This window comes from Canis lupus, chromosome 9, assembly GCF_003254725.2.
Source record: "Canis lupus dingo isolate Sandy chromosome 9, ASM325472v2, whole genome shotgun sequence".
Taxonomy (NCBI): domain Eukaryota; kingdom Metazoa; phylum Chordata; class Mammalia; order Carnivora; family Canidae; genus Canis; species Canis lupus.
The window spans coordinates 26,281,649-26,294,805 of NC_064251.1; the positions used below are offsets into that span (position 1 = coordinate 26,281,649).

At 43.4% G+C, this 13,157-nt stretch overlaps 1 protein-coding gene and 1 pseudogene across 8 annotated transcripts in view; both read left to right on the forward strand.

The window, feature by feature from the left end:
* Positions 1-7,607: 7,607 nt before the first annotated feature.
* On the forward strand, positions 7,608-7,711 carry LOC112655703 (U2 spliceosomal RNA; annotated as a pseudogene).
* Positions 7,712-8,659: 948 nt separating this feature from the next.
* The window catches only part of ATP5MC1 (ATP synthase membrane subunit c locus 1), a 33,175-nt gene continuing 28,677 nt past the window's right edge, over positions 8,660-13,157 (forward strand). The window contains exons 1-5 of one of the 8 annotated variants that reach the window (XM_049114783.1): positions 8,660-8,829; positions 9,523-9,570; positions 10,313-10,390; positions 10,869-11,047; positions 11,388-11,605. In XM_049114783.1, coding sequence (XP_048970740.1) covers positions 9,532-9,570; positions 10,313-10,390; positions 10,869-11,047; positions 11,388-11,502 — 411 coding nt within the window. In that variant the 5' untranslated portion in view covers positions 8,660-8,829; positions 9,523-9,531 and the 3' untranslated portion in view covers positions 11,503-11,605. Of the gene's footprint in view, positions 9,117-9,522; positions 9,571-10,312; positions 10,391-10,868; positions 11,048-11,387; positions 11,606-13,157 lie in introns of those variants that run through there. The other 7 variants (XM_025440352.3, XR_007413210.1, XR_007413209.1 and 4 more) reach the window with 7 other exon arrangements.

Sequence of the window (13,157 nt, forward strand, 5' to 3'; positions counted from 1 at the left end):
TCTTACTTCTTTTACATTGATCTGTCATCTGTCCTCATGCTAGTACCATACTCTCCTGAGTACTGTAGTTTGTAGTAAGTCTTGAAATTGGGAAGTATGAGTCCTCCAACTTTGTCCTTCCTTTTCAAGATTGTTTTTGCTGTTACAGGTGCCTTGAATTTTCTTTTGAATTTTAGCGTTAGCTCTTCAATTTCTGCAAAGAAGCCAGCTGAGATTTTGATAGGGATTGTATTGAATCCCCATAGCAAAAATTCCCTCCTGTTCCAGTTTATTGAATAATTTTATCATGAGAGTATGTTGCATTTTGTCAGTGCTTTTTCTATATTTATAGGGTTGGTCATGGGGTTTTTGCTCTTTATTATATTAATATGCTGTATTGTATTAGTTGTTTTTGCATGTTAAACTGACCCTGCATTCCTGGGACAAATCCCATTCAGTAATGGCATATAATCCTTTTTCTTTGTTGCTGGATTTGGTTTGTTAGTATATTCTTGAGAGCCCTTGTATCCATATTCATAAAAGATACTTGGCCTGTAGTTTTCTTGTGATCTTATTACCTGGTTTTGGTAGCAGGGTACTACAGGTTTCATAGAATGAGTTGGGAAGTGCTGCCTCCCATGCTTTTCTATTTTTTTTAAGAGTTTATAAAGGATCGATGTCAGTTCTTCATTAAATGTTTTGTAGAATTCTCTGGACCTGGGCTTTTATTTTTGGGAGTTTATTCTGTTACTAATTCAGTGTCTTTATTTGTTATAGATTTGTTGAGATTTTTTATTTCTCCTTTTTTAAAAGTTTTTCTTTCTTTATTTAAGTAATCTTAACATCCAGTGTAACACTTGAACTCACAACCCCAAGATCAAGAGTTGCATGTTCTTCCGACTGAGTCAGCCAGATGCCCCGAGATTTTCTATTTCTTCTTCTTTTTTTTTTTCTATTTCTTCTTAAGTCAGTTTCAACAGTGTGTGTCTTTCTAGAAATTTGTCCATGTCATCTGAATTATCTAATTTGTTGGAATATAATTATTCATAGTATTCTCTTATAATCCATTTTATTTCTATAAGGTCCATGGTGATATTTCGTCTTCCACTCCTAATTTTAGTAATTTGAATCTTCTGGTTTTTTAAGATTTTTTTAATTGTTTAATTTTATTTTTTTTACTTTTTTTTTAAATTTTTATTATTTATGATAGTCACACAGAGAGAGAGAGAGAGGCAGAGACACAGGCAGAGAGAGAAGCAGGCTCCATGCACTGGGAGCCCGATGTGGGATTCGATCCCGGTCTCCAGGATCGCGCCCTGGGCCAAAGGCAGGAGCCAAACCGCTGCGCCACCCAGGGATCCCTTAATTTTATTTTTAAATTTATTCATGAGAGACACACAGAGAGAGGCAGAGACACAGGCAGAGGGAGAAGCAGGCTCCATACAGGGAGCCTGATGTGGGACTCGATCCTGGGACTCCAGGATCACGCTCTGGGCTGAAAGCAGACACTAAACCACTGAGCCACCCAGGCACCCCTGAATCTTCTGGTTTTTTTGGTTAGTCTACCTAAAGGTTTGTCAATATAGTTCATCTTGTCAGAGAATCAACCTTTATTGTTTTTGTTGATTTTTCTACTATCTATTTTCTATTTCACTTCTTTTCTTTTTTTTTTTTTTAAGATTTTTAATTTATTTATTCATAGAGACATAGCTAGAGAGAGAGGCAAAGACACAGGCAGATGGAGAAGCAGGCTCCATGCAAGGAGCCCGATGTGGGACTCGATCCCGGGTCTCCAAAATCACGCCCTGGGCTGCAGGCGGTGCTAAACCGCTGCGCCACCGGGGCTGCCCTATTTCACTTATTTTCATGTTATCTTTATTATTTCCTTTCTTCTTGCTCTGGGTTTGATTTTCTCTTTTTCAGGTTTTTAAGGTGGAAGAGTGGGTTATTGATTTGAGATCATCCCCTTTTTTTAAAGTTTTTATTTATTTATTCAAGAGATACACACAGAGAGAGGCAAGACATAGGCAGAGGGAGAAGCAGGCTCCCTGCAGGGATCCTGGTGCAGAAATCAATCCCAGGTCCCCAGGATCATGGCCTGAGCCAGAAGCTCAACCACTGAGCTACCCAGTTGCCCCATCCCTTTCTTTTAATATAAGTATTAACAGCTATAATTTTACCCCTAAGAACAGATTTAGCTGCATCCTATGAAGTTTGGTACTTATGTTTTCATTTTCCCTTATCTTAAAGTATTTTCTAATTTCCCTCGTTTCTTCTCTGACCTACTGGTTTTCTAGGAGCATATCATTTAATTTCCACATACTTGTGAATTTTTTCTTTTGTGTCAAATAGATATTTCTAGTATGTCATCTTAATTCTCCTGTGGGTTTTTTGCTGTATGTTTTGAGTTATTACTTAATGGCTGCTGTGGGGATTACAATTAGCAGCTTAACGTAAAAAATCTACTTTGAACTAACACTAACTTAATTTCAAAAGTATACAAAAACTTAGGATGCCTGGGTGGCTCAGCAGTTGAGCGTCTGCCTTTGGCCCAGGGTGTGATCCCGGGATTGAGTCCTGCATCAGGCTCCTTGTGGGGAGCCTGATTCTCCCTTTGCCTGTGTCTCTGCCTCTCTCTCTCTCTCTGTGTCCCTCATGAATAAATGAATAAAATCTTTCTTAAAAAGTATACAAAAACTTTACTTCAATGTAGCTTAATTCCTCCACTCTCCTTCGTACTATTATTATTGTACAAATTACATCTTTAGAAATTATAAACCCCATTAACACAGCTTTGCAATAATCTCTTTATGTAATTTTCTTTTCTTTTATTTATTTATTTATTTATTTATTTATTTATTTATTTTTTATTTATGATAGTTACAGAGAGAGAGAGGCAGAGACATAGGCAGAGGGAGAAGCAGGCTCCATGCACCGGGAGCCCGACATGGGATTCGATCCCGGGTCTCCAGGATCGCGCCCTGGGCCAAAGGCAGGCGCCAAACCGCTGCGCCACCCAGGGATCCCTGTAATTTTCTTTTAAATGAGATAGAAGAGAGGTAAGTTACAAACAAAAACACATTATATTGTCTTTTATATTTACCTGTGTTTCCATTTGTTAGTACTCTATTTCTTCATGTGGATTTGAGTTACTCACTAGTGTTCTATCATTTCTTCCTGAAAGGCTCCCTTTAATATTTCTTGTAGGGAAGTTCTGCTAGTAATTAATTTCTACTATAGTTTTTGAAGGATAGTTTTACTAGATATAGAATTCTTGGCTGATAGTCCTTTTCTTTCAGCACTTTGAATATGCCATCCCATTGTCTTCTGGACTCCATAATCTCCATAGTTTCTGGTGAAAAATTAGCATAAATCCTACTGAGGATACTTTGTCCATGATGAGCTGTTATTCTCTTGCTGCTTTCAAGATTCTCTCTTTCTCTAGGTCTTTTCACAGTTTGGCTATGATATGTCTACATGTGATGCACTCTTTCTTTCTTTTTTTTTTTTTTTCTTTTTTTGATGCACTATTTCTTTGATGGTCTCATCCAATCTCAGAATAAATACTGACTATTTACTGATTTTATATACATATTTCAAGCCTAGATTTCTCTGGGGCCCCAGACGCATATATTCAAAAGTCTACTTGTCATCTTCACTTGAATGTCTAACAGTTACCTTAAACTTAATATGGCAAAAGTAAATCCTAATCCCACTTTCAAAAACAAAAACAAAACCATGGGCAGCCCGGGTGGCTCAGTGGTTTAGCACCGCCTTCAGCCCAGGGCCTGATCCTGGAGACCCCGGATTGAGTCCCGTGACCGGCTTCCTGCATGGAGCCTTCTTCTCCCTTTGCCTGTGACTCTGTGTGTGTGTGCGTGTGTGTGTGTGTGTCTCATGAATAAATAAGTAAAATATTTTTTAAAAAATCTGCTCTAATCACAGTCAAGACTCATCCTGGAAAATCTATCATCCCAGCTGTTCAGGCTAGAAACCAGTCTTTAACTCTTCTCATTCTCTCATCCTCATCATCCATTAACAGGCTCTACATCACCTTTACCGTTATTTTTTTTTTTAAGATTTTATTTATTTATTCATGAGAGACACAGAAAGAGGCTGAGACACAGGCGGAGGGAGAAGCAGGCTCCATGCAGGGAGCCTGATTTGGGACTTGATCCAGGGTCCCCAGGATCACGCCCTGGGCCAAAGGCAGGTGCTAAACCCCTGAGCCACCCAGGGATTCCCCCACCTTTACCTTTAAAATAAAACCAAAATCTGATTATTCCTTATACTTCCACTGCTACCATCTCAGTCCAAGTCACATTATCTCTTATCTAGGTTATTACAATAACCTTCAATTGGTGTCCCTGCTTGTCCCCTTGCCTCCCTACTTCCACCCAAATATTCTATTATCAGAGCTATCCTTTTATTTATTTTTTAAAGGCTTTTCTGAGTTTTTTTTTTTAAGATTTTATTTATTTATTCTATAGAGACGCAGAGAGAGAGAGAGAGGCAGAGACACAGGCAGAGGGAGAAGCAGGCACCATGCAGAGAGCCTGACGTGGAACTCGATCCAGGATCTCCAGGATCACACCCTGGGCTGCAGGCGGCACTAAACCGGTGTGCCACCGGGCCTGCCCCAGAGCTATCCTTTTAAAACATAAATCAGGCTGTGTCACTCTTCTGCTCAAATGGGTCACCATTTCACTCAGAGTAAAAGCCAAAATTCTGGGGTGCCTGGGTGGTTCAGCAGTTGAGCATCTGCCTTTGGCTCAAGACATGATCCTGGGGTCCAGGATCGAGTGCCACATCAGGCTCCTGCAGGGAGCCTACTTCTCCCTCTGCCTATGTCTCTGCCTCTCTGTCTCTCATGAATAAATAAATAAAATCTTTGAAGAAAAATTTTTAAAAAGCCAAAATTCTTATAAGATCAACATTTCAGAGGCCTCCTCTCCCACCCCAGCTTCCACCAGCCTTCTCTCTCTGACTTCATCTCCCATGACTCTCCCTCTTGCTCCTTCCTCACTATTCCTAGAACATGTGTGTGTATGTGTTTTAAAGATTTTATTTATTTACTCATGAGAGACAGAGAGAGAGAGAGAGGCAGAGACACAGGCAGAGGGAGTGGGAGAGAAGCAGGCTCCACACAGGGAGCCTGACGTAGGACTCGATCCCGGTCTCCAGGATCACACCTTGGGCCAAAGGCGGCGCCAAACTGCTGGGCCACCAGGACCACCCACTTTATTTGAAAATTTCAATCCTAACTCCCTTTCTTATACAGGCCCCAAACCCTTCTGTCCTCATGAAGGATTAAAACTCAAGCCTCTTAATTCCTGCAACTCACTCTCCTTTCTTGATCCCACCATATTCCCAGCCATGGCTGCTTCAGTTTAATATTACATGTTTACTGCTCTGGTTTTATGTTCTTCCTTTGTTTCAGGTCCCTAAGGACTTTCCTTACTTTCTTGTGAGCCCAGTTACACATTTAAAAGCTAGCATTTATCACCATGAGTCATCTCTCCCCTTCCCCCCCAAAAATCCCTCCTTTTATATTTGTTACTATTGCTGTCCCAGAATATATCATCACCAGCTGGGTCATTTAGTAGAGGGGGTGTTTTTTTTTTCGGACTGTGGAAAATTGGTAATTTAATATAATAGAGATCACATTTTCTTTTAGCTGTCAAAACAAGGCCATGCATTTTTAAATATATTTGTTTTATTTTATCTTTAGGTAGCATCTTTAGGTGTTGTGGCAGGAGGATTTTCAGAATATTTAATTTAGCCATATTGCCAGAAATGGAAGCACAGCAGTCACATTTGCGCTGTGTCCTGGCCATGGCTGACTGGTCTAAGATTGGATACACCAACTCTCCTGTGTTTTTATACATGTTGTTCACTCTGCCTGGAATAGCCTCATCCATTCTCACCCTCTCCCCTGACATATCTAGTTAACTTATATTTATCCTCAAAACTTAGCCCAGAAAAAAAAATTTTTTTTCAAAAAGGCCTTCCTTGGTTCTCTCCATATGAAGTCAGTCTCCCCCTTCTTTGTATTTTGTAAGTCGTTTCCTTGTGGTGCTCATTAAGATGATTAGTTTCCATTATTTGTCTGTATAATTATTTTCCTGCTAGTGTGAAGTTTGTCTGGAGTGGAAACTGGTATTATTCATCTGTGGTCAAAAATGTTTGTTGAATTCTTAGTGAGGAACTGGGCTTGAGGGAAAGGGAAATCTTGTGGTAAGACTCTAGGTAGAAGAGGAGAGTTTTGGAGAGTCTGAAACGCCTTTGGAAAGGGGAATCAGACTCCTGGTTTATCACTCGCAAGTTTGCTCTTTGCCACTTTCATCAGTAGCATTTCTGCCTACACAGCAATCTTCTAGGAGTTCCCACAGCTTTTTGGCCTCCAAGATAGCTTATCTAACCCCAAGATGTCAGTTCCAGATTTGGGTTTCCCACTGCCTTTCACTTCACACACTCACTCCTGGTTTACTAGTACTTTTTATTTCAATAATTAAAAGACCACCTCCGCATATACTATCTCATTTACTCCTTATAATAATCCTGTTGAAAAAGGAATATCTCCCATTTATAGATGGAGACTGAGTCTTAAATATTAAGAACCTTGCCCCAAATCACACAGTATTAAGTGGCAGTGCCAGGATTTGAAACCTGCTAGTTTGGCTCCAAAATTCACATTGTAAACATGACATTGAACTGCATGATTTCTAGTATGTCACAGGATAAACTTAACAACTTTGAGTGTATGCTAGGAATAGAGCTATGTGACAAGTCTGTGTGAAAAAAAATACACATAGAGATAATCCCCATGAAAATATAACTTTTCTTAGAGTAGGAACAAAAAGAGAGCATTCACCAACTACCAATCTATGCATTGCATTTATTTTATTTTTATAAAACATATATTTCTATAAGGCAAGTATTAACTCTGTTTTACATGTCCCTTGCTTTTAGGAGGCCCAAGAACCTCCTTAGCCGTTAGGTTAAGAGCTTCACCTTGGACCCAGATAGATTTGGGTTCAAATACTGACTCTACCTTTTAACCAAATATGTCAAACTGAAGAAAGGTGTTCTGTGAAATGAAATAATCTGTAAAGTGGGGATAATAATACCTACTTACAGGGTTGTTATAAAGATTAAATCATCTAAGAGTTGAAGGAGCTTAACACGGTGCTTGCATACGGTGTTTGGCATACGGTGAGGCCTCAATCAATGGTAGTTTATAACACTAAAGCCAAGAGAGATTTGGTAATCTCAGAAATATCTATATCCAGTTATATGGTAGAGCCATGATAGGAACTCAAGTCTGTGTTATCTCAAAACTCCACACTCCTTCCCTTACACCATGTTGGCAGTCTCTCTTACATCTAGATCTTAAAATATTTTTCTAAGAGTCCAGAGGTCTAACTTTCCAGATTGGTATAATTTTAAATATTTTTCTATTATATAGACTCATAGAAATATAAATCACCCTTACTACTCTATCCAGAATTAACTATTATTTTATTTTCTCCCAATCCACATTGTTTTCTGGAAAGGTTTCCTAACTCATGCTTTCGCCAACAATAGTATATAGGACAGTGCCTGGCTCGCATGAATAAAAAGAATTGATTGCTTCTCCCCCTTTTGGCTAAGATCAAGTGTAGTATGTTATTAGTTTAATATGTGATACGTCCTGTAACCTAGGAATATATATATATATTATATATATATATAATATATATATATTAAGATTTTATTTGTTTTATTTGTTTGTTTTATTTGTTTTATTTTATTTGTTCATGAGAGACACAGAGAAGCAGAGACACAGGCAGAGGGAGAAGCAGACGCCCTGCGGGGAGCCCAACGTGGGACTCGATCCCGAGACCCCAGGATGACGACCTGAGCCAAGGGCAGACACTCAACCACTGAGCCACCCAGGCGCCCCCTAGGACAATATATTAAACGGATTTTTGTAACTAGGAGCTTCCAGAACGGGAGCTTGCTTCGTCCACTTCAGGCATATTGACCTGATAATGCAGTAATTCCAGGAACGGTGCACCCCCTCGGACGAATAAAGGTTGTCCAAAAGAAAGGGGGAGGGGGGAGAAAAAGAAACAAAAAATTCTGCTCTTTGATAAATGCCAAGTGATGCGCTTAAGCTTCTATTTCTTTGATGAGCTAAGTTACATATTCTTTAATTTCTATTTTTCTTTAGCGGACTGCCTATTCCTATCCTTTGCTCGTTTTTCTATAGGAGTATTATTTTACCCTTAGTTGGTTTTTTTTACAATAAAAAAAAAAAAATCTGGCTGGTAGTCCAGGGCTGCTGAGCTCTGCCCGAGGCCAACAAGGCGCTCGCCCACTAGCGAACTTTCCAGGCCAGCAGGCGGCCTTTATTCTCCAAGGCGGAAGCAAGGGTTCCACGAATCAGGAGAGCGCGAATTGCTGCAAAGGCGTTGGCTCTCCCGGCCTCAGGAGGAACGTCTCGCGGGATCTCAGCCCTCCTTGGGGCCTCTGACCCGACTACAAATCCCGTCATCCAACGTGCCTGAAGGCCCAAGCGCCCGAATGAAGGCGCAGGTCCAAGGTCATGTGTCTGTCTGCGTAAGGCGTCCGGTCATCTCTCCCACGCCTTTTTTTTTTTTTTTTTTTTCTGCAGCTTCCACCTTGGCCGCCATTTTGTGCGGGAGGTTCTGGAACCTCTGAGCCCCGCCGACTCTATGGTTGAGCATTTCAGGGATCGACCAATCCGAAGCCAGATGTCGGAGGAAAACCCCGCCTTCGCCCGCAGGGAGGCGGGAACTGCCACGAAGCTCCTGTGGAGAGAGAGGAAGAAGCTGCCGAAAGCCAGTAAGAAAGGAGGACTTGAGGACGTTAACCAATGAGGATGCGGGAGGATTGCAGCCAATGAGAGTGGGGGGATCCCGGGACACGTGGGTGGGGAGCGGAGCGCTGAGACCTAGAGCTAAAGCCGGGAGGTGAGTCAGTCACCTTGAGCCGGGCAAGCGCCGTGGTCGGATTAGGGGCCGCGGGGCTGTGGGAGTGCAGGTGACTTGGGGCCGGAAGCCAGCGATCGGCAGGGGTGTGGGCTGGGCCGTGTGGGGGGCATTTGCCCCCAGGGCCGGGAGAAGCGCTAGGTGCCTATATCCTTAACAATTATTGTTAATTACCAAGTAATGAGCGATTAGCTGTCCCCACCGAGGCGGGCCGAGGACAGCTGTGTAAAATGGGCAGCACTCTGCCCGGCACCGACCCAGTATCTGCCTCCTAAAGCCTTCCCGGGAGACCATTCTCTTTAGCAACATTTCCTTCCTGGGGTTTGGGCCTCCTTCCTCTGCTGGAGATCTACGTGACCTTCCTTTGCAGACCCCTTTCGCGCTGTTCCTCTGACCTCTAATGCCCTCCTCAGCTGGGGCACGGTGCAAGGAAGAACGTGGTCCCGGGAGGGCGGGCGGGGTGAAGGGGACGCCCGAAGGTCGCCACTAAGCAAACGACTAGGCTGTGGATGAATCTTTTTTTTTTTTTTTTTTTTTCCCTCTGCAGACTGAGAAAATGCAGACCACCGGGGCATTACTCATTCCTCCGGCTCTGGTAAGCTGCGGCTCCGGGGTGATCTGTAGTGCCAGGTGTGGGACCTGTCGATGTTTAATGAATGAACTGAGAGGAGCCTGGCATCCAGAGGATGTTGGCTCTTTGGGGAGGCTGTAGTGATGCAGCTAGCCCCCGGTTTATTTAGACCTGTAAACCAGCCTTTCTTGGCTTTGGAATGCGGTCAGATCTGGAGATGATCTTTACCCCCAGTCTGGCTTGGCGGTAGGCAGCAAGGCAGCCTACCGCAGCAGTCCTGCTCAACCTTGACTAGTAGTCTCCAGATGATTCCCAAGTTCAGCCATGTTTGGGAACCACTGCATCAGGTTGACATATTTCAAGGAAGCCAGGTTACAGGGGGCTCTACTTAGATGGTTGTTGGAGGAACCTCACCAGGCTTACTGGCCCTGTCCATTCAGGGTGTGTAACAGTGAGTACACTCCACCAAAAGATTTCCCCTTTCTGATTCTTTTGGTGATCTGGGTACAGACCCTTCCTGTACCTCCTTTCGTATTAGCATGGGTTCTTGTTCCATTCTGGGATACTGATAAGGGCTGTGCCCATAAAAATGAACTTTGGTACCTGGTTTTTAATGGGAAAGTTGCCACTGCTAACTACACCTGGGTCTTAGGACAGCTGTCTTCTGGGCAGGCCTAGCTGGTAGAAACAGGAATGCATTAATTGACCTTGAAATACTTTGAGCTTTTTTCTTGATACGGAGGAACATGTCTTTCTGATTTGACAGATCCGCTGCTGTACCAGGGATCTTATCAGGCCTTTGTCTGCCTCCTTCTTGAGTAGGCCAGAGATCCCATCTAAACAGGTAAAGGAATATGGGCCCTCTTCTAAATTTCCGCAGGGGCACCTGGTTGGCTCAATCGGTAGAGCATGTGACTCTTGATCACAGAGTTGTAGTTTGTACACTCCACAGTGGGTGTAGACAGTACTTACAAATAAAATCTTAAAAATTAATTAATTTCCCCAGCAAGGGATTCTTCAAGATAGTGGCCCAGGTGGGAGGACAGTTACAGAATCTGTAGTGCTTTAACAGTGCTAAGTACCCCAAGGTGAGAGTTGTAGGTGAGAAGTTTGCAAAAGTGAAGTTTCCCTAACCCGTAAAATTTCCCTGGTCCTGTCCGAAAATAGGCCCTAAGACTAATTCCCAGCATGCTCTGCAGTCTGAGCATTTTATACCTGTCCGGCAATTTGCCAAGTTTCAGCCTGGGTGGGTCACGTGAGGGGATGGAATTAGCCACCTGTCCTATGCCTTACCACCTCTCTTTCCCTACTTGCCTCTCTAGCCATCCTACAGCAGCTCCCCACTCCAGGTGGCCCGACGGGAGTTCCAGACCAGTGTTGTCTCCCGGGACATTGACACAGCAGCCAAGTTTATTGGCGCTGGGGCTGCCACAGTTGGTGTGGCTGGTTCAGGGGCTGGTATTGGGACAGTGTTTGGCAGCTTGATCATTGGCTATGCCAGGTAAGTTTGGGGGGTGGCCTAGAGCATCCCCTACCACAAATTTCACCCCATCAGGGAGAAGCCTCAGCAGGAGCTCCCACTAGCTTAGGATTGACTTCATTAATCTTTTGTTTTCTCCAATGATCTCTGGATCAGAATTTAAATATTTCCAACCTGGCCCACTTCTCCCATGTTGGTACTCTGCTCACCTGTCCAAATCCCCAGGATATATGCAGGCTAGGCCCTCCCCCAGTTTCAGCATCCCCACCCCGGGCATTGACCTAACCTACCTGTGTCTTCCACCACCCGTGCCCTTACCCCTTCCTTTCCCCTGCCTGGCATCGATCTCTGTCCCTGGCAGGAACCCGTCTCTCAAGCAGCAGCTCTTCTCCTATGCCATTCTGGGCTTTGCCCTGTCTGAGGCCATGGGGCTCTTCTGTTTGATGGTCGCCTTCCTCATCCTCTTCGCCATGTGAGGCTCCGTGAGGGTCACCTACCCGTCCCTGCTGCTTCGACTTCAGGCCATGCCTGGTGCTGGAGTGTGTTAAGCTTTACCATTAAACACAACGTTTCTCTAAACCCATATGCCTTCGCCTCTGTCCTTTGCCCTTGCAGAGGGCCTTGATGGAACGGGGGGGGGGGGGAACAAGGGAATGGGAATAGGTCAGCCGTTGGTGGTTTGGAACTCCTGAGCTGAGAAGTGGCACTGCCATGACCTGAGAACATGGAGGGTTCCCTTTATTTCCCAGAGGGAGCATGGATTTGTGTAAGTAATAATAATTGGTGCTTTTTTCCCTTCAAATTTAATATAATGAGGTAAAACATTCTTAAGGGGCTTAATTTGCACCAAGCTCTGTTTTACATTTGTTACTTCAACAACTTTATGAATGAAGAGTACAGTGGTTTATACCAATTTGCAAATGAAGAGACCAAGGCTTAGGGCAGCGAAATAACTCATCCAACATCACAGAGCTGGGAAGTGGAAGAATTGGGGATTCCACCTCAGGCTAGCCTAACCCATTAACTGCTGTGCTGTCCCATCTGTTTTCATGATGGCACCTCAAATAAGGTGGCACAAATAGGAAAACAGTCCCAAAGAAGTGATGTAGCCAGTTGGACTTAGAGGTGGGCCCCCATCGGCCTGCATTTGACCCACTTGCAAGTTTCACTTTCATCCTTAGATGAAAGAATGAAAGACTCTTAAGAGTGTCTAAATGGCCTAGAATAAAGCAGATATGGTATAGTTCCTGTTCTTGGAGAATTTACAATCTTAGCCTTGCTAGGGATAAAGAATGAGGGTTTTTTGGTTGAACCAACTAATAAATTGCTTAGAGAGCCTCATGCAACATCTTCCTTGTGATCTCAATCTGTGCCCGGCAGGCTTCCCCAGCTTGGCTAACGTGGGACTAATAACCCAGGGAAGAGAGTGCTAGGCTGATATATCCAGTCACTGCTCCTCAGAGCCCTTGCACGAGGAAACCGTGACAAAATGAACATGGAAGTGCTGGTTAACACAATCTGTCTCAAACTGGATGGTTTCAAAAGCAGTAAAAGTGGGATCCATTTTGTGAAAACTTTACCTCAACTAACTTCAAGACTTTTGTGAAATAGCGAAACCAAGAATATTCCCATCCAGGTAAAAGACAGCTAGCAAAGAGGGTTAAAACATGAAAAAAAAAAAAAGTGAGTTAATAAGAATGGGTTGAATTTATCTGTAACATAAGGGCAGGGATGCCTAGTGGCTCAGTGGTTGAGCATCTCCCTTTGGCTCAGGGAGAGTCTCCGGATCGAGTCCTGCATCAGTCTCCCTGCATGGAGCCTGCTTCTCCCTCTGCCTGTGTCTCTGCCTCTCTGTGTCTCTCATGAATAAATAAATAAAATCTTTTTAAAAAATAAAATAAGGGCAATCTGCAAGTATTTAGGAACTAAGCATCCTCCTAGTAGTCTTGGTGAAGGCAGAGAAATCCAAGATCCTGCCCTTAAGGAGTTTGGGGCATTAAGAGTGGAGACCTTGAACTATATCACACACTGAATATGTGGGTCCAGAAACCATGTGCTGTAGATGAGGAACAGCAAGGACACTACTGTGGTTATAACCTCAGCTAACATTTGAGCACTTGTGGGTCAGGCA